This window comes from Solea solea, chromosome 20, assembly GCF_958295425.1.
Source record: "Solea solea chromosome 20, fSolSol10.1, whole genome shotgun sequence".
Taxonomy (NCBI): Eukaryota; Metazoa; Chordata; class Actinopteri; order Pleuronectiformes; family Soleidae; genus Solea; species Solea solea.
The window spans coordinates 22,772,333-22,798,888 of record NC_081153.1 but is presented as its reverse complement, the minus strand read 5'-3'; the positions used below and the strand labels follow the sequence as shown (position 1 = coordinate 22,798,888).

At 39.1% G+C, this 26,556-nt stretch overlaps 1 protein-coding gene across 1 annotated transcript in view; it reads right to left on the bottom strand.

The window, feature by feature from the left end:
* Positions 1-1,461: 1,461 nt before the first annotated feature.
* Positions 1,462-26,556, bottom strand: part of enpp2l (ectonucleotide pyrophosphatase/phosphodiesterase 2-like) — a 27,710-nt gene continuing 2,615 nt past the window's right edge. Inside the window, exons 3-25 of the mRNA XM_058618290.1 lie at positions 26,247-26,396; positions 24,633-24,758; positions 23,743-23,803; positions 23,550-23,647; positions 22,251-22,330; positions 21,959-22,078; positions 20,910-20,965; positions 19,596-19,661; positions 19,125-19,197; positions 18,618-18,726; positions 18,419-18,544; positions 18,295-18,326; positions 18,066-18,193; positions 15,990-16,068; positions 15,811-15,898; positions 15,557-15,729; positions 15,416-15,476; positions 13,597-13,736; positions 12,363-12,504; positions 12,001-12,078; positions 10,547-10,679; positions 8,010-8,163; positions 1,462-1,645 (exon numbers count right to left, since the gene is read on the bottom strand). Coding sequence (XP_058474273.1) covers positions 1,475-1,645; positions 8,010-8,163; positions 10,547-10,679; positions 12,001-12,078; positions 12,363-12,504; positions 13,597-13,736; positions 15,416-15,476; positions 15,557-15,729; positions 15,811-15,898; positions 15,990-16,068; positions 18,066-18,193; positions 18,295-18,326; positions 18,419-18,544; positions 18,618-18,726; positions 19,125-19,197; positions 19,596-19,661; positions 20,910-20,965; positions 21,959-22,078; positions 22,251-22,330; positions 23,550-23,647; positions 23,743-23,803; positions 24,633-24,758; positions 26,247-26,396 — 2,444 coding nt within the window. The 3' untranslated portion in view covers positions 1,462-1,474. The remainder of the gene's footprint in view (positions 1,646-8,009; positions 8,164-10,546; positions 10,680-12,000; positions 12,079-12,362; positions 12,505-13,596; positions 13,737-15,415; positions 15,477-15,556; positions 15,730-15,810; positions 15,899-15,989; positions 16,069-18,065; positions 18,194-18,294; positions 18,327-18,418; positions 18,545-18,617; positions 18,727-19,124; positions 19,198-19,595; positions 19,662-20,909; positions 20,966-21,958; positions 22,079-22,250; positions 22,331-23,549; positions 23,648-23,742; positions 23,804-24,632; positions 24,759-26,246; positions 26,397-26,556) is intronic.

Here is a 26,556-nt window from a genome sequence, read left to right as displayed (position 1 = left end):
TTATTTCTATGATGATGACAGATTTTTGTTCAAGGGAATCGCAAAATATACATTTCTTCACCTTCATTGTATTGATAATAAAGTTTAAATGGATATAAGTGTTTAATTGTAGGTTCATAATAAGTTTCTTTTTCCTGTCATTTCAAACCTCAAGTAAGTGTTTTCAACAACTTTGAATCAGGATCAAAAACCTCTATCACAATAATTATCGGTATCTGCTTATTCTTTGGTCGTATTGTCCGGCTGGAGTACTACAAAGTACAATGATGTCTAAACACTGAAAAAAATAGATTTTCAACAACAAAACATTTACTAATTTTAAGTAAATATTTCTTACACAACAGAACTCGAAATTTTTGGCAATTTTTTTTGAATTTTTCCTCAATTTAGTGAAAGTGGCTGCAGATTTATGAGATACTTTGAAATTTAAAATAAACTTGAATTATATTTCGTTTGTGAAGTACAATATACTGCATTGTAATTAAGTAAAATAAGCCTAAGTCAATCTCAACAGTGTTTTGGATCGTAGTCTGTAGCAGTTAGCCTAGCTTCTCATCACTTGTGGAGAAGTTGAGACGAAAACACAGTTAGGCTAACATGTAATCATGCTAGCAGGCATGTAGCATAAAAATGACAGAAAAAAACCCAATATATTTTTTTGTTATGTTTTGGAGCTATAGATCTAAAAATAGTGGCACAAAAATTCATTTGAGTCTGGGAAATACTATTTTCTTGTAAATTTAAATGAGAGTTATTAATATGACATGTGTGCAGAGATGATTGACTTAGCGTGGCTGAACACAAAGACAGAGAAATTGGGGGGGAGGGGGACACGTACTAACATGGTTCTGTCCAAAGTTAAACAAGTGAGATGTAACATGTTGAATTTTAAAAAGTGCTAGCTGTTTCCCCCCAATTTCCTGTCCCCGTTTGTGCTAAGCTAAGCTAAGAGAAAAGATTAGCCGTAAGTTCTCACTAAGCATATTCCTGGCCATGATCCATTATAATATTAAGCTACAAAGACTAAACTAAATTAGAAAGGAAACATCATGTTTTTTTATCAATGCTACACATGCAATAAATGGTCAGTAAAAATTTGCAGTTGAGTGACGTAATATTAATAATTATGGAGCTAAAACACTGGTGAACAAGGATGAAGTTTTTCTACTGCATTTATGAGAGTTGTTAGACAAAGAAATCCTGCTTTACTCCGGCGCGAGCTTCTTCTCTCTCAGGTTTCATATATAGATAATACTAAATATTCCTGTTTCAATCTTTCAGCATTCACCACCTCTCTGGATCTTTTCAAAACTCAAAAATGTGCTTCAGTCTTTCCAAGAACGTCCCGGGCAGTTCCTCAGGAGCAGGCCGTGAACATGTGGTGAAGACACAGGACTTCAACAAAAGAAAAACAAACACGGCTATATCCTGTACGTGTGTGTGTGTGTCTTTCTGTATGTGTGTGTGTGTGTATCTAGTCGTCACTCTCAAAAGTGTGCAGGTGGGTTTTCAGGCTCAGGACGCTGGTGTAGGTCAGATTGTTGGATCGGTAAAGGTCCAGACCCGTCAGGATCTCCACATCTCGGACTCGGGCGGTGTGGAGCTTCAGCAGGTCTTCAACCCACAGGGACTCGTCCTCGGCGCTCTGCAGAACACACAGACAGGAAGTGCGCGTCAGTCAGCGACACTCAAAACACAAAAGTGCATTTATTTTTAACACGGTTTAAACTTCCTCACTGTGCAGGTTAAATATCAAAGATGAAACTCATCTTCTGCCAAAGGTCGTCACATTTGGTCAAGTTTTTATCTTCTTGGGGCAAAATGTCAGAGTGTGATAAAAGCTGAGACGTTCTCTGGTGTGGTGTATGACCATGTGACCGTGTGACCGCGTGACCGTGTGACAACGTGACCACGTGACCATGTGACTGTCTGACAACGTGACCGTGTGACCGTGTGACCGCGTGACCGTGCGACAACGTGACCATGTGACTGTCTGACAACGTGACCGTGTGACCGTGTGTGACCATGTGACTGTCTGACAACGTGACCGTGTGACCGTGTGAAAGGGTTGATGATGGTTCACACAGTTGTGAGGGCAAAGGTTTCTGTATTTTCTGCGTCATCATGGAAACGGCAACGTTAACTTTCCATGTTGTTATTTACAGATTAGATGACGTTAAACAGATTAAATTAGAGGATTGTAAACAGATTAGATTAGATCAGGTTATATACATAACAGGATTTCGTATTAAAAATTATCTTTGGCTTTAGTTTCAGATTTCTCCTTTACATCAAGATTAGATTAGATTAGGTCAACTATTTTAGATTATATTTAGACTTTACTGATCCCACACAAGGGAAATTTACTATTTATAACAACCTAAAGGGTTTTATTGTTTCTAATACACAAATAATCTTTTAAATGACTCATTTATTATTTTTAAAATGTATTTCTATTTATTTATCCTTTATCTATATTGTTATATGGTTAATCATATATATTTATATTTTATTTGTTTATATAATGTAATAATATAAAATAAAATTAAAATAAATCGGAATAGAATAAACATTAAAAATCTTAAAAATGTTTTATTTCTTATTCCAAATTTAAACATGTCATAAAAAACGCTCCATCTTTTATGTGATTTTAGTCAAAAAAAACAACAAATTTTAATGAAATCATCCGATTTTTTTTGTCAAAAGCGACTAGCGACTTTTGTGGTGTTTGGAGACTCGAAAGCATGTATCACTCCGTGCAGCGGGTGCTTCCCTAAGCCCCTCCCCCGTCCCAAAGCACTCACAAGCGGTCAGTCTCAAAGTGCTTGGGCTTCGGCTGCTGGGCTTCGGCTGCTCTAACGTGTAAATGTGGACACATGGATGACACCGTGTTTCCACATGAGCCGATAAACGCTGATGGAGCGGCTCCATGAGGACCATCTGTCAGAGGTCAACCACACACAGTCACAGAGCATTTCATCTCAGTCTCTAACCCTAACGAGCCATAACAGGACATGATTAAACAACAGTCATCAGTTCACCAGAGAACTTTTTCCTCTTTTCACAGAGGAGTCTGAACCCATTCAGTGGTATTTCAGTTCAGTGACTGTGTCACATGGAATCTACCTATAATTCCAAAATCTACTTATAGTTACAAAATCTATATACAGTATAATTCCAAATTCTACCTATAATTCCAAAATCTACTTATAGTTACAAAATCTATTTACAGTATAATTCCAAAATCTACATAGTTACAAAATCTACTTATGATTCCAAAATCTACTTATAATTCCAAAAACTACTTATAATTCCAAAATCTACTTATAATTCCAAAATCTACTTATAGTTACAAAATCTATTTACAGTATAATTCCAAATCTTCTTATAGTTACAAAATCTATTTACAGTATAATTCCAAAATCTACTTATAGTTACAAAATCTACTTATAATTCCAAAAACTACTTATAATTCCAAAAATTACTTATAGTTACAAAATCTACTTACAATTCCAAAATCTACTTATAAATCCTAAATCTATTTATAATTCCTAAATTTACTTATGATTCCTAATCCCACTGATTGGTCTGAGAGTGTCGTCACTGAAGAGTCACGAGCGCGATGTCCGACACAAGAATCAAAGGCGACAATGTCCAACTGTAGATCAAAGTTAAAAAGACTTGCGTTTGTCTTCAGCATTTAGCAAAGCAAATGTGTAAAATGTCAGCTGTCACTGAACCATTATTCTAATGAGTCAGTTACGACCAAGTCACTCGTTTGTGTGTTTGTGTCCCCTCAGGTCATCAGGGACAGGTTTACTCAGCATCTCCAGGGTCCGAATCAAGCAGCTTCTCTGGCCCTCACCTGTGGAACAAGCTCCCTGAACACCTGAGCACAAACTGTCAGCTTGTATAAATCAGGGTTGAAAACATTATTGTTTACTGCAGCTTTCTGATATTGCCAATTTGAATCACTTTAAATTTGATTTTAAATTACATTCCAATGTTTTATTAATTTTAAGTTGACAGATGCTTCATCTGTTCAGTGTCTCTGAGTTAAAGGGGACTGATTGGATGAAATGAGCAGAGCAGGTAAAAGAGTGCTGAGTGGGAGTGTTTTAAATTGTTTTTATTTCTATAATTGATTTTTCTTTTTTTTATTGATTTTGTTTTAATTTCTAATGTATTTACTTGCTTCTGTAAAGCACTATGAATTGCCTTGTGTAAGAATGGCGCTATACAAAAATTGTGTCACTACAGTTTCACACAGCCTTGCTGTGATGACTCCGCCCACATTGAGGAGGAGTGATTAACTCATGGAAAATGACGTGAGTGATACCAAACTGAGTGGAGTTAGAAGTGTGTCATGGAAAAAGCTCCATCCATTCATTCATTCGTTCCCTGTGTGACCTTTTATTTGCCCTTTTCCTTCTTGTTTTTTGGGGATTGAGTCAAAGACTTTTCAACTGGAGACAGACGTGATATCAGCGTCACAATCAGCGTGATTGTTGCTTCACAGTCGGTCAAAAACAGCTGCGTGACTAAGGTGTTTTCCAAAAACAACATTCTGTTAACCCAGAAACTGAACAAACGTGTTTCAGAGGAGTTGAATAAACTCTGAGTGGGTTCCCCCGCAGCTGACGGACTGGTAAAAAAATCATCCAAAAGCCAAAGCATCACTTGGTACGTGCAGATTTACTTCTACTGTAGTGACGTCTTCAAATCAAGAAAAATGTTTGGAGCAGAAACTCAGGTGTTTACATTCCTTCTGTCCTTTAATGTCCACGTTTTATTTGCCAAAACCGTCTCTGACTCATATTTTCATTTGTTTTCAACCCTGTGATGAAGACGTGCTGAGTTATGTCCATGTTTACAGAACACAAGCACCTCCTTAGAAGGGGGTGCTCCTGTTAAATAACATGACTCAGTTAGAAGAGGTCACAAGAGGTCAAATGTGGATTCATCCTGGAATAAAACGAAGCATGATTTCGCTGTGAACTTTCAGAGGTCATAGTTTTAACCCTTAAACACACTTTAATTTGGCTTTTAATTTGTAGAATATTTTATAATTTCTTCATGTGTATTGTTAAAAATCTATGCCAGGTTGTGTATTTTTAAGTGCTTTATTTGTTTCTACTGTAAACGATGCAAACTAAAATACTCACACTGACACACCTACGGACAAAAATGTTTACATTGAAACTCATTCAAATCACTATTTTTGATGCATCAAGACAAAAAGTTGGCAAACAAAATTCATTATTGTTTGAAGAGGACTGAGAAAATTTAAAAAAGAAAAAAATTATATGAATAATTTTTACGAGCACACTTTGGTGCTGTAGGTGTGTTAACGTGAGAACTTGAAATATGACTCCTAACCCTAACCCTAAAAAAAAATGCATATAAATAAAATGTCATAAAATGAAGGTGTATCAGATAAAAACTTGGCAATTTAAGGGTTCAATTTTACAAAAAGTGCATTAGGACTTCCAGTGATGCAAGCACCCGAGTAGCCCCGTTTTGGCGGAGCTCTGGCACACTTATCCTGCGATACTGGCATTTCTTATTATTGATCGCGTTCCATCTCATGGAAAAGCGGAGTGGCTCTGTGACCGTCAAAGGGTGATGGGTGTGGCTAGACGACTCCTACATATCCGCCAGGACGGGGCGAGGATTCACTTCTGCCCGGATTTTGCTGCTGCTACGAGAAAAGACGACGCAAATACAACCAGGTTTGGAAGAGGAAGCTCGTTATGCCATGATCTACCCTGCTTCCCTCAGGATTACAGTGAACGACATGGTTAAAAGTTTTAATTCTCCAGAAGAGACATTGGAATTTGTTGACTCTCTGCAGTTGTCCTACGAGGCGCAGATGAGGTGAGCCACTTTCGAGAGACTGCTAGCAATGTGAACTTAGAGTATCTTCGATGCAATGGAATGCTGATGTCAACCTTACAATATATGAATCAACATGGCTGGAAATATGGCGCTTAGCTAGAGAGAACTAGAGAGACTCAGTTTAGAATACTGCATCACTTGCAGATCACACCACAGCTCAGACACAGGATGAACTCAAGTTTGTCTGAAAACTGTTCCAGATGTCAAGTAGATGTGGGAGATACAGGTCCTGTATGTGGACATGTATACATGTGGAGGAATACTGGGGTAAAATTGTTAGTAAACTGAATTTGCTGCTCGGTATCATATATTGCTGCTCAGATGGATTGATAATGCACCACCTACAATTGGGGGTAAGTGATATTTGACTTACTACCAGTGGAATATGTGACATACAGATTCAAATGTAGGGTGAATGATTCATTTAATATCTTTCTTTAAATATGCTGGTGAAGGACTTACAACTATTGGATTTAAAGGGATGATAGATGATAACTGATGTTTGTGGGTTGTAAGGATGGATATTCATTTCATTAATATTTTCTTTCTTATTATTCTTTCTTTCCAAATATGTATTTGCTACATCGCTGTCAATTGTAATGGGTCTGAGCGTCAGTGTGTGAGAGTATATATGTGTATGTACATATACCTGGAGCCAATGTCTTCCCAGTTATACTTTTATATAACTTCTGTGTAGTTGATTTGTTGTTGTCAGTGTTTTTATCAGAAAATGTAATCAAAATATTATTTAAAAAAAGTTTGTTAATATTTGATATGTATGATGAGGATGTTGGTTTAAAACAGCACGCTGCTGCGGTTTCACTGGGTGTTAGTCATCCTCTGTATCTCCAGAGATGTCGTCTAGAACAAACCACATGACGGAAAGCTGTTATTAGCAGCTTTAGCTCGTCTCGTGTTACACATTAAACACATTTAGATTAAAGCTCCTGGAAAAGCACCCGTTTCCAAACAACAAACTACACAGGGAGGTTTTAAATTGGGAAATCTGAGCATGTGCGGTTTAGGTTTAAGGTTAACACACACATGACTGGAACCACGTCACTATCTATCTATTCTTTTTTCCTCCTGAAAATGAGGATATTTTTCTTTATTAAAAGTCACAATTTTCTTGTTTGATAAAAAATACTTTGTCAGACTGTAATAACCACAGAAACCTTTTACTCCATAAACAAAGACATGAGTGCACTTTCACAGCGAGGAAGCTTCTCTGTGTTTGCAGCAGTGAGCGAAGCCTCAGCTTCAGCGTCTGCTGTAAACATTTCTGCAGACATAAACACGCTCTTTAAACAGCGCATGACTGAGCGCGAGGAACAAAGATACTCGTCAATCACAGGACTTTACACAGAGTGATGAGTCACCACAGAACATGATTAACATGTTTGGCCTTTTCTTATTTCACACACGTGAGTCAGCTTCCAAATGTTTCTCAAAAAATCCAACGATTCAACTATTCCTGTGTGTGGTAGCAGTGTACAGTCAGCACTGACTGAGCTGTGAGCGCCCCCTGCTGCTGCTGAGATATATGGCTGCCAGCAGAGACATCAGGAACGTCTGATTTTAGCAGTGGATCAACAACTCCTGTGTGTGTGTGATGTTAAAATCACTGATTCTCTCTCTGGACTTTGGTGTGGGAGAGTGAGTGGTTTATAAACTTCAGTTTCTGTCTAACAGTGAGATAAAGACGTGAACGTGTTCTTAAAGATATCATAGACCTAAACTGACTTAGATTTTAGTAGGTGCCTAGTGTTTGCTCATTGTGTGAACTGTTGTGTTTCTCTGCTCTCCTTGATGTTGTCTATGTACACACCTGAGATCATGTATGTTATGATTTGGCGCTATACAAATAACATTGAATTGAACATGTTCTGAAGTTATTATCGACGTTTCAGGTTGGCCTCAACTACCCTCCCCTCCCTGACACGGCTGAATACCAGGATGGTCCCCCTGATCACAAGAGTCCCCATAAGCCAGGTGCAGAGTCGCAGGGACCCAGCTTCAAAGATCTGGACTCACCCTTCAAATCCACATCTGAGAATCAAGTTAAATCTTTCAAGATTCAAAAGCAAAGTCGCCACTGCTGGTGGACTCACGTTACAGGCCTCGCTGTTGTCGGGTCTGTGTGGCAGCAGGAAGGAGAAGACGCTGAGCGCTCCGTCACAATCCTCCACCGTCTGGTTCTGCTCCGTGCAGCTCGTCACCACTGTGTAGAAGTGGGTGGGAATGGGCGGAGCATCCGGAGAAAACCTGGGCGGAGTTCAGACGTCAATTCACCATCTTCTGTTTGACCCGGAATTTCGTTTGTTATGGTTATTGATATAAAAATTCTTTAAAAACTACAGCTGCAGCCATTATTAATCGAGTACTAAATTAATCATCAACTATTTTGATAAAAGTTTTTTATTTATAATAATTTATACCACTTTCTGTCATAGGGCCACACGGTGGAGTAGTGGTTAGCACTCTTGCCTTGCAGCGAGAAGACCCGGGTTCGAGCCCCAGTTGGAACAAGGGCCTTTGTGCATGGAGTTTGCATGTTCTCCCTCTGTGTGTGCGTGGGTTTCTCCAGGTTCTCCGGTCATTTTTCAGCTTCTTAAATGTGAATATTTTCTTCTTTCTGTCATTTTTCAGTTTCTTAAATGTGAATATTTTCTACTTTCTGTCATTTTTCAGTTTCTTAAATGTGAATATTTTCTACTTTCTGTCATTTTTCAGCTTCTTAAATGTGAATATTTTCTTCTTTCTGTCATTTTTCAGTTTCTTAAATGTGAATATTTTCTACTTTCTGTCATTTTTCAGTTTCTTAAATGTGAATATTTTCTACTTTCTGTCATTTTTCAGTTTCTTCAATGTGAATATTTTCTACTTTCTGTTATTTTTCAGTTTCTTAAATGTGAATATGTTCTACTTTCTGTCATTTTTCAGCTTCTTAAATGTGAATATTTTCTACTTTCTGTCATTTTTCAGTTTCTTAAATGTGAATATTTTCTACTTTCTGTCATTTTTCAGTTTCTTAAATGTGAATATTTTCTTCTTTCTGTCATTTTTCAGTTTCTTAAATGTGAATATTTTGTACTTTCTGTCATTTTTCAGTTTCTTAAATGTGAATATTTTCTACTTTCTGTCATTTTTCAGCTTCTTAAATGTGAATATTTTCTACTTTCTGTCATTTTTCAGTTTCTTAAATGTGAATATTTTCTACTTTCTGTCATTTTTCAGTTTCTTAAATGTGAATATTTTCTACTTTCTGTCATTTTTCAGCTTCTTAAATGTGAATATGTTCTACTTTCTGTCATTTTTCAGCTTCTTAAATGTGAATATTTTCTACTTTCTGTCATTTTTCAGCTTCTTAAATGTGAATATTTTCTACTTTCTGTCATTTTTCAGTTTCTTAAATGTGAATATTTTCTACTTTCTGTCATTTTTCAGCTTCTTAAATGTGAATATTTTCTACTTTCTGTCATTTTTCAGCTTCTTTAATGTGAATATTTTCTACTTTCTGTCATTTTTCAGCTTCTTAAATGTGAATATTTTCTACTTTCTGTCATTTTTCAGCTTCTTAGATGTGAATATTTTCTACTTTCTGTCATTTTTCAGCTTCTTAGATGTGAATATTTTTCAGCTTCTTTAATGTGAATATTTTCTACTTTCTGTCATTTTTCAGCTTCTTTAATGTGAATATTTTCTACTTTCTGTCATTTTTCAGCTTCTTAAATGTGTATATTTCCTACTTTCTGTCATTTTTCAGCTTCTTAAATGTGAATATTTTCTACTTTCTGTCATTTTTCAGCTTCTTAAATGTGAATATTTTCTACTTTCTGTCATTTTTCAGATTCTTAAATGTGAATATTTTCTACTTTCTGTCATTTTTCAGCTTCATTAATGTGAATATTTTCTACTTTCTGTCATTTTTCAGCTTCATTAATGTGAATATTTTCTACTTTCTGTCATTTGTCAGCTTCTTTAATGAGAATATTTTCTATTTTCTGTCATTTTTCAGCTTCTTAAATGTGAATATGTTCTACTTTCTGTCATTTTTCAGCTTCTTTAATGTGAATATTTTCTACTTTCTGTCATTTGTCAGCTTCTTTAATGTGAATATTTTCTACTTTCTGCATTTTTCAGCTTCTTAAATGTGAATATTTTCTACTTTCTGTAATTTTTCAGCTTAATAATGTGAATATTTTCTACTTTCTGTAGTTTTTCAGCTTCTTAAATGTGAATATTTTCTACTTTCTGTCATTTTTCAGCTTCTTAAATGTGAATATTTTCTACTTTGTCATTTTTCAGCTTCTTAAATGTGAATATTTTCTACTTTCTGTTATTTTTCAGCTTCAGATCTTTTTTTTTGTAAGTTCATGTGAATCTTTTAACTGAAATCATTGATTTATTTCAACTGAATGTGATTTAGTTTATTCACTAAGTCACTGTTTGATTTTTGCTCACACACCACTGCCACCTAGTGTCCACTAATGGAACATCCTGAAACTATCTGAGCAGCTCACGTCCACAAATGTTTCTTGGATTTTTAAGAATTTTTAATATCAAAATATTAAAATTATGCTTTGTGAGGACATTTAGACCTTGACCTTTGACCTGAACTTGTGTGTGTTTGACCTTTGACCCTTACTCTAGTATGGTCTCAGTGGTGTCACGGAGGCCGTCGTAGTTGAAATCAAAGAGCGGCCCGGTGAGGACGTTGATGCCGTTGTTCTCCTCCGCGTAGCGCCTCAGCAGCGTCCCCTGCAGGTAACTCCACATCCCTGCACACAGCGAGCGTTCTGATCAATAACTCATTGATGTTATTGATCTGCAAACGTGACACCTGCTGCATCTGTGTCTGGAAACATCTGGTTCTCATGTCAGACTTTCTTTGAAGTGTTTTTGTCCCACACCAAACCTCATAGGTCACACACACACACACACACACACATACACACACAGGAGTTGTTGATCCACTGCTGCCTCCATCACTAAGTTCTAAGATTTCTGTGAATTCGGCTTTGAAAATCGATTTTTACTTCAGTGACACAAAGTGAGCACACGAGGCAGCAGAGGACCAGCAGCTAAAATCACAGATTTTCTCTATGGACTTTGGTGTGGGAGAGTGAGTGGTTTACACACTTCAGTTTCCTGTTGGAAAAGTCTGTCTCACAGTGAGATAAAGACGTGATCATGTGACGTAGACATATCTAGAAACTGACGTAGATTTTATGACTTTATGGTTAAAAAACATACAACCAAACTTAAAATAGACCCTTGAACTATCCCTTTAACTGGTATTTGCTCATCATCAGTGAATCTCAATGTTGTTGTTAACATGAGACACACACACACACACACCAATCTGCAGAGATTCAGACACAGTGTGTTCTGTCCTGATAAGCTCTCTCTCTCTCTCTCTCTGCAGAGACAATAGTACTAGCTCGTCCTCGTCTCTGTCCTTTGTTTGTGTGTCAGAAAAAGGACAACGCAGCAAACACACACATGCGCGGACATGACCCTCCCCTGTTACTTCACTACAGTGTCCCCATTTATGGGCCTCAGTGCATGTGTGTGTCCGGTGCTGTGGAGACTTTGTATTGTTATGTTTTCACTATCTTTAAATTCTTTATTAAATAGTGTTGTTTCTCTTTTATCGCGCTGCTCACCTTCATTAAGAACGTTTCTAAATAAAACAAAGGTTTATCTGTTTCCAGTAAGAAGACGTCGTCGTTCTTCACTCCTCCACATTCTGAACTCTCTGCCTCCGTCTGTCACGTCTTCATCTCACTGTGAGACTGAAGTGTGTAAACCACTCACTCTCCCACACCAAACACAGGAGCTGCTGCTCCACTGCTGCCTCGTGTGGTCACTTTGTGTCATTGAGGTCAATCTGAGCGAAGACATTAGAACTTAGTGATGGAGGCAGCAGTGTGTGTGTGATGTTAAAATCACTGATTTTCTCTGTGGACTTTGGTGTGGGAGAGTGAGTGGTTTACACACTTCAGTTTCCTGTTGGAAAAGTCTGTCTCACAGTGAGATAAACATGTTAATATATTATAAAGTCTTTGGTCAAATCTGTTTTCAGACGCTGGGACTCACTCTTGAAGGCCGGGTACATCGGCACCGTGTTGGTGATGAGTGAAGCGTCGTATCTGGACTCTGGAGACGACGCCAGCTCTGTCAACAAAACAACACACAGAAGATTGTGAGGAATCATAGAAAGACTGTCGCCATGGAAACATCACAGACAGGCAAGCAAGGAAAGTTCAAGGACAGGATCATTGATGTTCAAATCACTAACGAATGTTGGTGTGTATTTGTGGGAGAGTGTCACTTAGAGTGAGCCTCGGTGTCTCATATTAGTTTCTTTCAGAATTGTTTCTTTAAATGGCAAGAATACACTTTTAGAGACATCTGCTGTGTCCACTGTCTCCATGGACATGTGTTGTCCTGATGTTTACCTGGTGGGAACAGGAAGCCGTAGGTGAAGAGGCTGTTCTGACTGTAGCTGCTGCAGCTCTGACTCTGACCCGCCGACAACCTGGAGTCCACTCTGACACACTGGACCCCCGTGGACACCTCAGGGACAGGGGTCATGTCCTCCTGAGAGACATGAGAGGGCGAGAGGCGGACACAGTTCAACACAACCTACTAATATAGTGAGTGTGTGAGCAGCCAGCGCTCACGTGTTCCTGTAAAACACGCGTGTTCACAGAGTGTTCTCGTGTTCTGCCGCGACATAAACACACGTTCACTCACGACCAACAACAACCAGGGCTGTTTGAGACGTTTACAAGCTGAGAAACACCAACTGTAACTGAGCGAAATCATCAAAAACACCTTATAGACGTTAGAAGGACACTATACACCATAAAATCATGTTATACACGTTAGAAGGACGCCGTATGCGATAAAATCACGTTATACACGTTAGAATGAAGCCGTACGCAATAAAATCACGTTATACGATAGAATCACGTTATACATGTTAGAATGACGGCGTACGCGATAAAAATCACGTTATGCGATAAAATCACGTTATTCGATAAAATCACGTTATACACGTTAGAATGACGCCGTACGCAATAAAATCACGTTATACACGTTAGAAGGACGCCATACGCGATAAAATCACGTCATACACATTAGAATGAAGCCGTACGCAATAAAATCACGTTATACGATAGAATCACGTTATACATGTTAGAATGACGGCGTACGCGATAAAAATCACGTTATGCAATAAAATCACGTTATACATGTTAGAATGACGGCGTACGCGATAAAAATCACGTTATGCGATAAAATCACGTTATTCGATAAAATCACGTTATACACGTTAGAATGACGCCGTACGCAATAAAATCACGTTATACACGTTAGAATCACGTTATACACGTTAGAATGACGGCGTACGCGATAAAAATCACGTTATGCGATAAAATCACGTTATTCGATAAAATCACGTTATACACGTTAGAATGACGCCGTACGCAATAAAATCACGTTATACACGTTAGAATCACGTTATACACGTTAGAATGACGGCGTACGCGATAAAAATCACATTATGCGATAAAATCACGTTATACACATTAGAATGGCTGCATTTTAAAATCATGTTATACATGATACACACTTCCGAGCAGCAACATAAATGGTGGCAGTCTATAACAACAGTCAGTGATGTTTCACCTGTCGTGGCAGTGTGAATGACGTCCACAGAGGCATCGCTAGCTCCTTACTGTAACCACTGATGAACTCCACATGATGGAGCAACGTGTAGCTGGTGTCAAACATCACAGCGGGACGACCAAAGGGCAGATGGGTGGTGTCTGCGTTCAACACACACACACACACACACACATGCAACATCATCATTTTTTAAAGATGTCATTACTGAGATACTAAGTCATTATTATGAGATACTAAGTCATTATTATGAGATACTAAGTCATTATTGTGAGTTATTATCTCATTATTAAAGATAGTAAATACTTCTCTTCCATCAGGACAATCTCCTGCAGTGATCGAGACTCTTTTGAAAAAGCCTAATCTGGATGCTTCATTAACAAATAACTTATTAAGGTGTTAAATGACATGCGTCTTAATACTGATGCATCAAAGACTTCAGTGTTGGTACTACTGGATCTCAGTGGTGCATTCCACACAGTTGATCACAACATGTAAAGACTGGAGAAGTGGGTCGGAGTTTCTGGTACAGTTCTAAATTGGCTTAAATCTTACTTAGAAGATCGTGACTTCTTTGTCTCGCTGGGTAATCGTGAATCTGAGTGAGCAAAGATGGGGGGTCCCTCAAGGCTCCATTCTTGGGCCACTTTTATTCAACATCTATATGCTCCCACTGGCCCAGATCATGGAGTATCATAACATCTCCTACCACTCGTACACTGATGATACACAACTCTATATTACAGTGTCACCACATGACTACAGTCCATTACAGTCGTTAAGTGAGTGTATCCAACAAGTTCATCAGTGGATGGGCCAGAATTCTCTCCAGCTCAATGCAGGAAAGACAGAAGTCATTGTTTCTGGTCCCAAAAACGCGAGGCTTGAGGTCCGTGGCCAACTTGACTCAATGACACTAAAAACCACAGACCAAGCCAGAAATCTTGGTGAAGTTATGGACTCAGACCTCAATTTTAACAGCCACATAAAGAGCATCACTAAATCAGCCCATTATCATCTCAAAAACATTGCACCAATTAAAGGATTTCTGTCTAAACTGGTTCATACATTTATTCTTAGTAGGTTAGATTATTGTAATGGTGTCTTTACAGGTCTAAGTAACTCATCCAGAATGCTGCTGCCAGAGTCCTGACCAACAAAATCACACCTGCACTGGCTCCCTGTGTGTCCAAGGATCCAGTTTAAAATCCTGTTACTGGTCTACAAGTTACTGAATGGACTTGGGCTTAAATACATGTCAGAGCTGCTCGTTGGGTATGAAGCATCCAGAGTCCTCAGGTCATCAGGGACAGGTTTACTCAGCGTCCCCAGATTCAGAACCAAGCAGCTTCTATGGTCCTCACCTGTGGAACAATCTCCCTGAACACCTGCGCACAGACTCTCAGCTTGTTTAAATTTACTGCAGCTTTCTGATATATATATATATATAAATATATATATATATATATATATATATACATAGTTTTGTATATGTATATATATATATATATGTGTGTATATAACGGTGTATAATTTTAACCACTGTTACATTCCAATATTTTATTAATTTTAATGTTAAAGAGGACTGATTAGATGAAATGAGCAGAGCAGGTAAAAGAGCACGTGTTACAAATAATGGAGGGCAAACACAGAACAGATGAAACATTCTTTGTCTGCTTGATTTAAAAAAAATGTATTTCTATATTTTTTTTTTGGGTTTTTGTGATTTAGATTTTGTTTTTGTTTTAATTTCCAATAATTTAATTTAATTTAATTTAATTTAATCTCCCTGGTTAAACGGTCAAAGCTCAAACAAACGTACTGTAGCTGTAACCGGCGTCAGGTGAAAGACTGAAGGCTTCGATCGTTTCCTCCACTTTATTCTGAAACAAACAAGAACACTGTGAGATTATTTCTTCTCACATCTCATGTCCTTTTTTCGCATCTCTCTTCACAGACTGACCTCTTCGTCGCAGCTGCAGCCGAGGTCATGTGTCACCGTGACCTCGGGGACGGAGGCCGGTGTGGGCGGGGTCACCTCCTCGGGCATGCTGGGCTGGTGAGGCGGCTCTCGCAGCAGGTCGTTCAGGCTGCCGTGTGTCCCGTTGTTCGGTGCCGGCGTCAACCCCAACAAGTCTGAGCGACATTTCACAACATCCTGTTTTTGTTTTGTGTAACTGATCAATCATTAAAAAACGGAAAATGAACAATTCTCACCACACATGACATTGTATAACTCGATGTTATCAAACTCTGGCACTTTCTTCTGGAACTTGAAGCTCGGCCCATGGCCCACAAAGATCGTCTGCAGGGTGAGACGAAACAACAACAAAGTTATACACAGAGAGACTTTTCTACATACATACATATACATATATATATAAAATCTACATTACCCTCATGCTATTTATCTTGTTGTCAAAGCCGTGGTCACCAAAGAAACCACAACGCGTCCTCAGTTTTTCGGGCATTTTCCTAAAAAAACACAGTAGTAAGTCTGTAAGTAATGAGTAAAAGTTTCATTTACACAGCACATAGAGAAAAATGTTGGTCATAATTATGAGATACTAAGTCATTATTATGAGATACTAAGTCGTTATCTTAAGATACTAAGTCATTATTATGAGATACTAAGTCATTATTTTAAGATACTAAGTCATTATTATGATATACTAAGTCGTTATTTTAAGACACCAAGTCATTATTATGAGATACTATGTCATTATTATGACATACTAAGTCGTTATTTTAAGAGACTAAGTGATTATTATGAGATACTAAGTCATTATCTTAAGATACTAAGTCATTATTATGAGATACTAAGTCATTATTTTAAGATACTAAGTCATTATTATGATATACTAAGTCGTTATTTTAAGATACCAAGTCATTATTATGAGATACTAAGTCATTATGACATACTAAGTCGTTATTTTAAGATACTAAGTGATTATTATGAGATACTAAGTCATTATTTTAAGATACTAAGTCATTATTATGAAATACTAAGTCATTATTTTAAGATACTATGTCATTATTATGATATACTAAGTCGTTATTATGAGATACTAAGTCATTATTATGAGATACTAAGTCATTATTATGAGATACTAAGTCATTTCAAGTCATTATTATGAGATACTAAGTCATTATTATGAGATACTAAGTCATTATTTTAGGAAACCAAGTCATTATTATGAGATACTAAGTCATTATGACATACTAAGTCGTTATTTTAAGATACTAAGTGATTATTATGAAATACTAAGTCATTATTTTAAGATACTATGTCATTATTTTAAGATACTAAGTCATTATTATGAGATACTAAGTCATTATTATGAGATACTAAGTCATTATTATGAGATACTAAGTCATTACAAGTCATTATTATGAGATACTAAGTCATTATTTTAAGATACTAAGTCATTATTATGAGATACTAAGTCATTACAAGTCATTATTATGAGATACTAAGTCATTATTATGAGATACTAAGTCATTATTGAGATACTAAGTCATAATTATGAGATACTAAGTTGTTATTTTAAGATACTAAGTTGTTATTTTAAGATACTAAGTCATTATTATGAGATAATAAGTCATTATTATGAGATACTAAGTTGTTATTTTAAGATAATAAGTCATTATTTTAAGATACTAAGTCATTATTATGAAATACTAAGTCATTATTTTAAGATACTATGTCATTATTTTAAGATACTAAGTCATTATTTTAAGATACTAAGTCATTATTATGAGATACTAAGTCATTATTATGAGATACTAAGTCATTACAAGTCATTATTATGAGATACTAAGTCATTATTATGAGATACTAAGTCATTATTATGAGATACCAAGTTGTTATTTTAAGATACTAAGTTGTTATTTTAAGATACTAAGTCATTATTATGAGATACTAAGTCAATATTATGAGATACTAAGTTGTTATTTTAAGATACTAAGTCATTATTATGAGATACTAAGTTGTTATTTTAAGATACTGTCATTATTATGAGATACTAAGTTGTTATTTTAAGATACTAAGTCATTATTATGAGATACTATACTAAGTCATTATTATGAGATACTATACTAAGTCATTATTATGAGATACTAAGTTGTTATTTTAAGATACTAAGTCATTATTATGAGATACTAAGTTGTTATTTTAAGATACTAAGTCAATATTATGAGATACTAAGTCAATATTATGAGATACTAAGTTGTTATTTTAAGATACTAAGTTGTTATTTTAAGATACTAAGTCATTATTATGAGATACTTAGTTGTTATTTTAAGATACTAAGTCATTATTATGAGATACTAAGTTGTTATTTTAAGATACTAAGTCATTATTATGAGATACTAAGTTGTTATTTTAAGATACTAAGTCATTATTATGAGATACTAAGTCATTATTTTAAATTCAGTCATTCCCTTTGTGGTGCTCAGTGATGATGTCATACTTGGCGATGTGCCACTTCCTCTCCATCAGCAGGTGGACGTCCTCGATGCGGCGGTTGTTGGCGTAGTGAAGCCTCTTGGGTAAATGCTGCTTCAGGTAAGGCCTGAAGTGCTGAGTCGCCATTTTGCACTGAAACAACAGAAATCCAGGTGAACGACCTGCCGTGACCTCTGACCCAGTGTCCCACGCAGACAAACACTGACACCGAGTCAAGCTGGTTGAGTACTTACAGTCAGGTTAGCCACCACCACTTTGGGGTCATCTGCAAACAAAAGGTAGGAGCGTCTGTGAGAACATGAACATGAACATGAAAGACAGAAAAAGTCTGAAACCTCGAGGCGACGGTCACTCTACATGTGCTGGATTTGGAGTCGCGTGGTCGTATTCTGCCCAGGGAGCCGGGGATCAGCATGATCTCGTCTATGTTGACGGGGTAGCTGCTGAGGAACTCCGTCCTTTCACAGTGGGCCTCCTCCATCCCTGAGACAAAGACGAGACACTGCTCTGTCCATTCTGTCCACACGTGACTGAAACTCCAGATTAAAGGTCATACCGTGGTCTCCGACGATGATGACGTTGACGCATCGATGCAGGTTCATCTGCTTCAGGCCGTTCATCAGCTGACCGATGATGTTGTCCAGCTCACTCAGAGGATTGTCCAGCTGTGTCAAAGCCGAGTGTCAAACAGGAAACTGAAGACCGCTCACTCTCCCACACAAAACCTCATAGACAAAATCAGCGATTTTAGCTAGAGCTGCTGCGCTACTGCTGCCCCGTGTGGTCACTTTGTGTCACTGACATAAATCTGAACAGAGGATTTTAAATGCCAAACTCATGAAATAAGACATAAGAACTTCTCTATGAGGTTTGGTGTGGGAGAGTGAGTGGTTTACAAACTTCAGTTTCTGTCTCACAGTGAGATAAAGACACTTGCACCAAAACTAACCCTCAAACCAAGTCTGAACTGGTAAAGAAGCATCTTTGGACGGGACCTAAGGACCACAAACTAATGTCCTCACTTCCTGTGGTTAATATGGTCCTCACAAGGTGTGAGTCTCACCTCACTGCTGAGTGGACCCAGCCGGTGTCCGTAGGTGTCCGGCTGCTCTGAGTGGACAGCGAAGACGTACGGCCTACACACACACACACACACACACACACACACACTGTCGTCATGAGGTCCACTCTGAGGTCACCGTGATGAGTAAACAAGAGAAAAAGCACTTTATTGAGCTTGTTCTTTCTGAGTGTGTCACCTCAGATCACACGCACACGCACACACACACACGCACACGCACACACACACGCGCACACGTACACGCACACACACACACACACACACACACACACAGACACTGTCGTCATGAGGTCCACTCTGAGGTCACCGTGATGAGTAAACAAGAGAAAAAGCACTTTATTGAGCTTGTTCTTTCTGAGTGTGTCACCTCAGATCACACGCACACGCACACGCACACGCACACGCACACGCACACACACACACACGCACACACACACACACACACACACACACCTCTGGTCATCAGGCAGATGAAGCCACTGCAGGATGGTCAGGATCCGCCGCTCTAAAGGAATCACCCTGGAAACAAGCAAACACGTGGTGACAGATGGTTTTACATATGAGACGTCTGTAAACACACCTGTCACTGACTCTTTACACTTCTTCATTCTATTCTTGAATTAGGGCCCGAGCCACAAATGGCAGGGGCCCAAACGGCTATTGTTTAACCCATTCCATGTTTTTTTTGTCATTTTTGAGGAGGTTAACGAGCAGGAAAATTCTTGAAACTTGGCATGGAGGTTAGGTCTGGCGAAAAAGGGCTCTATATATAGCGCCCCCCTAAGGTGAAAACAGAGGCAAAATTGAGTTCCAGCGAAATTCACGAAACTTGGTGGGAAGATGTTATTGACCAAGACGAACAAAAAAGTCCACCGTAACCATGGCCTCAACTCAACAGGAAGTCGGCCATTTGGAATTTGGCGATTTACACGCTTTCATAAATGAACAAACTTGCCTGAGTTTATCGTAACCCTGCGACAATTTGTACTAGTTTATTTTATTGTTTGTAATATTGATGATCTTAATTAAGATGTATGATCATCATAATAATCATAAACAAAGGACAAATAAAGAAAACAACAACGATGACACTGAAGGCGGTTGGATGAAGAAAGATTGTTTAAAGACAGAGCGCTCACTCTGTTTACTCTGTGCGTGAATGTTCATCAGTGTTTGAGCAAACACACAAGTGTGTGTGTGCGACTATTGTCCTACGCCTGTGTCCTTTGTCCGTCTGTCTCTGCTGTCCTTGTGATCATGAGGTCATGCTGTGAACGAGCTTTTTTAAAAAAAACTCCCCGTTTGGAAAAAAATCCCTTTTTCCAAATGACGTAGAGTTTTCGCTCATTAGATATACACATATATATATGTATATATATATATATATGTATATATATATATATATGTATATATATATATATATATGTATATATATATATATATGTATATATATATATATATACATATATATATATGTACATATATACACACATACATATACATATATACACACACATACATATACATACACATACATATACATATATATATACACACACACATATACATACACATACATATACATATATATACATATACATATATATGTACACACACACATATATACACATACACACACATATAGTATATATATATAATGATTGGTTACATATTGAGTGGTTATTTGTTTAAGCTCAGTCTCACACGCGTCGTTTTAACGTCTTAATTTAAAGCTTTTGAAAAATGTTCCAGTACTAACTTAAGTACCAAGGCCAGAAGAAAGTGCTGGGCTTCACTCCTTGTTTCTCTGCCGTGATCCAGATCTGTGACACACACACACAGAAAATCACACAAAACACATTCATTAAACTGTAGATTTAACTTTAACTGTTAAATAAAAAAAATAAAAAAAATACAATGATTTATTGCAATTTGGTGTAAAAAAAAAACTTAACATCATTTGAAACCTATATAATATATAATACATGTAGATGATTTACTGAATGTGTAGAAAGTCATTTCCATAATTTCAAATGTTTTAATTTATAATAATTATTCATTCCTTTGTGTATGTGACTATATTTCTACCTGTATGTGTTCATGTATTAATTCACTAAAGTTCAAAAACAATTTATAACCAATCAAGTCTGAGACTTTATCTTGTTCATGTGTTTATTATGAACACATGAACAAGAAAAATAAATTGAATTTTATTCATGTAAAAAAAAATAACAGAAATATCTCAATCAATTTAGAAAGAATTGAATTATTTATATACATTTTTGTTCTTTAAACACATGAAGACAGAACAGGTTACAGTGTTATTGAAGAAATTAAAGCTACAAAAAAAATCAATTAAAAACAAGAACATTTAAATTAATTTTAATTAATTAATTAAAATTAATTAATTTGGCGCATTTCTTTGACGACTTTCTGCAGTGCACTGAAGAATTAGCATGCTAAAATTAGCTGCTAGCAATTTGCATACAGCCCATTAGTCTGGTAGTTAACATAGCTAGCTTTGGGTGTTCCACTTTATACAACTTTAATTTTATGACTTTATATCAGACGTCATCATGTCAGGAAAAGTTCCAGTGCAAATCTGCTGACTCATGACAGCACAAGCTAGTTTTAAATATTTAGCTTAAAGCTAATGAAAGATTATTTTTCTGAAAACTTTAAAACCATTTCAATAATATCTGTCTTGTTTCTCCTCAGGCTTTTTTTGCAGTGTAAAAACCTCCCTGATGTCTGATGTGAGGTCAGTGACAGGAGTTTGAACTGACTTCAGTCCACACTGTCCGCACTTTACTCACCGGCTGCCCGAACCACCAGCGGTGTTTCAGTTTCTCTCTGGTGCGCAGACTGAAGGTGGCGTTAAACACCGGGTCGTGCATCGTGTTACCCACAATCCCGTGGGACTCGGGATAAAGACCCTACAGACAAAAGATAAACATGTTAAAACATGTCACGGCGTGATCAGATCGGTACGGACGTTTTCAAACAGCTGTTGGCAAACGTGTATTTGCTTAGCCTACAAGCACAGGACGTTACACATGAACAGCAGTGTGTTACTGTACCTGCTGCAGCTCTGACTGATAAACTCACTGTGGCTAACGTGTACAGGTTTGGGAAGGTCTTTGACGGGTAGACCGGTCGCATGTACGGCGCTGACGTACCACATGACCCTGAAACAAAGACAAACTGTGTAAGTTTGCGTGGTCGAACCCAAGTTGTGCGACCACGTTTGTGTTCATTTAAAGCAGAACTACGCAGGATTTTCACCAAAATCTAACAGCTTCAGAGTCAGTGCCCGCCTACTGTCTGTTAATGGTCGTCATAATCAGGAGGTCTCGTAGAGTCTCGGGTCTCGCGAGAAACACCAATTGCTCGCGACACTACGGCGATAAGATCCAGTCAACGATAGCGTTATTTTAGATGTTCATCAAAAAGAGGCAGAGAAAACTGTTGTCGGAGGAAGCAAGGAAGAGGAAACGACTGCTTGACCGAGTAAACATCAGACCAGCTTGTTCTATTTGGACGGGATTAGCTTTACATGGTCGGACAACTGGAATACTAATGGTCAATTTGCACGGGATAAGACATTATCTTACCTCCCATTTTTGGGAGGTAAATCGAGGGAAAATCTGTCTGTCACAGAAGTTCTTTACTGGGCCCAGATGTGGAGTCACCGCTACTCCGTGGCGGGTGACCCCCCAGCCAGGGCACACGTGCTGTCCTCCCACCCAGTAACCCGGGGAGCTGACAAGGGCCCAGACGCAGGAGGGCAAAGGGGGGTAGCAAAACCCGGTGATCCCAGACCTGGCACTGGCTACGCACAAACAACTTCACCCCGACTTCCCGGACACCGAGTAGCATTCGATGTATGCACTGCCATCACCTGCAGCTTCTTGATATCACATGTGAAGACACACATCAACATAGCGCCTCGATCCATGCTTGAAAGTTTGCGGATAACTTCTTATAAACAGGAAATGACGGAATATTAACTGCTGGTCTATTCACCCCGGGACCTTTTTACCCCAGGTTGTTGTCCTGTAATCTTTACCGACATCGTCCGGTAACCTTTACCGACATCGTCCGGTAACCTTTACCGTCATCGTCCTGTAATCTTTACCGACATCGTCCGGTAACCTTTACCGACATCGTCCGGTAACCTTTACCGACATCGTCATGTAATCTTTACCGACATCGTCCAGTAATCTTTACCGACATCGTCCTGTAATCTTAATTTACATGGTCGTGGAACATTCAGACAGGACTAAAATCACTGAGAAGCTCTGGTAATAATTACTGCTTCACCTTGTCATGTAAAACCTAATCCCGTCTGAATAGAGCTTAAGTAAAACATGACGCGACATAAAGAGAACAAACTCAAATACGTACTGAGCTTAATTAAGTTGGGAATGACAGACTTCCCCTTCTTCATGTAGGACGCTCTGAAGCCGTCGACAGATAACATGATGAGTGGAGGACGGATGAAGCTGAGGAGCGAAAGGACGACAAGAACACAAGTCACTGATGAAAACACAAAGCCACGGACGACATCACCGAGGGTCCGACCTTGTCTCCAACTCACCCTGCAGGACATTCAGCACTTTTGATCTCCTCGCAGTCGCCCTGCACCCATGAAGACTCGCCTCAGAAGGAGAGAAGAAGACAGTGTTATCACCTGCTTTCACCAACGGTTCGTCTTCTGTTGAGACTCCTGGTGTCTTCCATTTGTAGTGGGAACTCGGATCTCGGGGCCACACTGTTGTTTTGTCGTTAACACCAGGATTCACGATCTGGTCAGAACGATGGCCTTTCTGCATGGAGTTTGCATGTTCTCTCCATGTGCATGAGTTTTCTCAAACAGGCCTCCTGACCTGTGCTGTGAAACCACTACAGTTGGTCCAGAAGGCGGTGGCGGGCCTGGTCTTCATGTTCCCCCTCTGTTCATTGAGCTCCTCTGGCTACACTTATATTCAAATCACTGATGCCAGCCTACAAATTGCTTCATGGGTCTGCTTCTACCGGTGTATATCTTCAGTCTATCTTCAGTCTATCGTCTGTCTATCTTCAGTCTATCTTCAGTCTATCTTCAGTCTATCGTCTGTCTATCTTCAGTCTATCTTCAGTCTATCTTCAGTCTAACTTCAGTCTAACTTCAGTCTATCTCCTGTCTGTCTTCAAGAGGTTCTGAGGTTCAAGTGGACTCTCGGACTCAGAAACCCTGACTTGGGATTCCAAGACTCCAAGATTCCGTTACACCGAAAACAACTGCTTTACAAATCCCTAGTTTGTGTCGCGTAGGAACCACGCCACGCCAGTGTAGCACTGCCGTGCTACGATGACTCCGCCCAGGTTTAGGAGGAGCTATGAAGTCATGGAAAACAACATGACTGACACCAAACTGAGGCGAGTTGAGCTCGAACTGTACAATGGAAAAGTGAGTATGACAGAGTGAGAGGAGCCTCTGATCCGTACCTCTGCAGAGCGACTTGTAGTTGGAGCAGCAGTCTCCTCGCTGCAGGCAGTCGTCAGAGCAGTGGCAGGCGTGCTCGCTGTTCCTCTCTTCACCGCAGCGATCCTGCGAGCACTCGAAACCTCCCGCTGACACGCGGGAAGACGGACGGGAGAGGACATTAAAGACATCGTGAATCAGCACAATGAGCAGTGACAACCTAAATCCTCCAAATGTTGCAAATTATACGCGATAATCAAAGCAGACGCTGGAGAAGAAACAGGATTACAACGTTTGGGTATTTTTTTGGGTTGTTGGAAAATGTCCCTCTGTTGTTCGCCTAACGTCTTCAAGATGACCCTGTGGTTTTGTTTCATTGCAGCAAAGACCTTAATTAGCATCAGATGAATAGAAACAGTGACAACAGCTGTCCGTTGTCCATGTTATATCATCAAACCAGGAACTCAGATACTGCAGTAAAGCTGCTGCACTACTAGTCAGGACTTTTCAGGGAGTGTTCAGTTAACCAAAGAAGTGCATGTTCACGTCCGTATCTCACTGTGAGAGAAACTGACGTTTGTAAACCACTCACTCTCCCACACCAAAGCTCATAGAGAAAACCAGTGATTTTAGCTGCTGCTCCTCTGCTGCCTCGTGTGGTCACTTTGTGTCACTGAGGTCAATCTGAACCAAGGAATTTAAAAGCTGATTTCTTAAAATAAGACATTAGAACTTAGTGATGGAGGCAGCTGTGGAGCAGCAGCTCCTGTGTGTGTGTGTGTGACGTTAAAATCACTGATTTTCTCTATGGGCTTTGGTGTGGGAGAGTGAGTGCGTGCGTGTGCGTGCGTGTGCGTGCGTGCGTGCGTGTGCGTGTGCGTGCGTGTGCATGCGTGTGCATGCGTGTGCATGCGTGTGCGTGTATGTGTGTATGTGTGAGAGTGTGTGTGTGTGGGAGAGTGTGTGTGTGTGGGAGAGTGAGTGAGTGCGTGCGTGTGCGTGCGTGTGCGTGCGTGTGCGTGCGTGTGCATGCGTGTGCGTGTATGTGTGTATGTGTGAGAGTGTGTGTGTGTGGGAGAGTGAGTGAGTGCGTGCGTGCGTGTGCGTGTGTGTGCGTGTATGTGTGTATGTGTGAGAGTGTGTGTGTGTGGGAGAGTGAGTGGTTTACAAACTTCAGTTTGTGTCTCACAGTGAAATAAAGACGTGAACGTGTTTTGAAAAGTGTCTAAAATCCGTTTTTCCAGCCGTGTTTCCACGGAGATCGAGTCCCTTCAGTGTTTGACACACATGGACGTGTTTGTGTCTGGCAATAATACAGCTGTTGTGAGCGGGTCTGTCAATGTTAATCACTCTTGTTAAGCTCCATTGTTTCAGAACACGATTAAAAGCACATCAGTGACATGTTACACACACACACACACACACACACACACATGGATTTAATCAGTTGCTGAAAATACATACGCTAGAAATGAAAATAAATGACTGAAAATTAACTTCCTCGGAATGAATGTTTATTCTTGCAGAAGTATGAACATGATGAAAGCAGTGTGCATGTGTGTGTGCGTGTGTGTGCGCGTGCTTGTGTGTGCGTGTGCGTGTGCGTGTGCGTGTGTGTGTGTGTGTGCGAGACTGACCTGTTTTCAGGCAGTGCTCATCAAAGTCAGAGCAGCAGCTGTAGTAGGTTTTACACAGATTGTCACATCTGCATCCCGGAGGTTTGGCCTCCACCAGCTCGAAGCACCGCCCCTTACAGGAGCCTGCTGAGCTGACCCACTCTGAGATGACTGGAGGAGAGAAAGCACACACACACACACACACACACACACACGTTTACACACACGTCTGCAGAGCGACACAAGGTTAGTGGGAGTGACAGTAACGTGTCCCATGCTACTGTCACTACGATGTGAAGGTTAGTGAGGCTGCTCGACTCGCTCAGTTTAA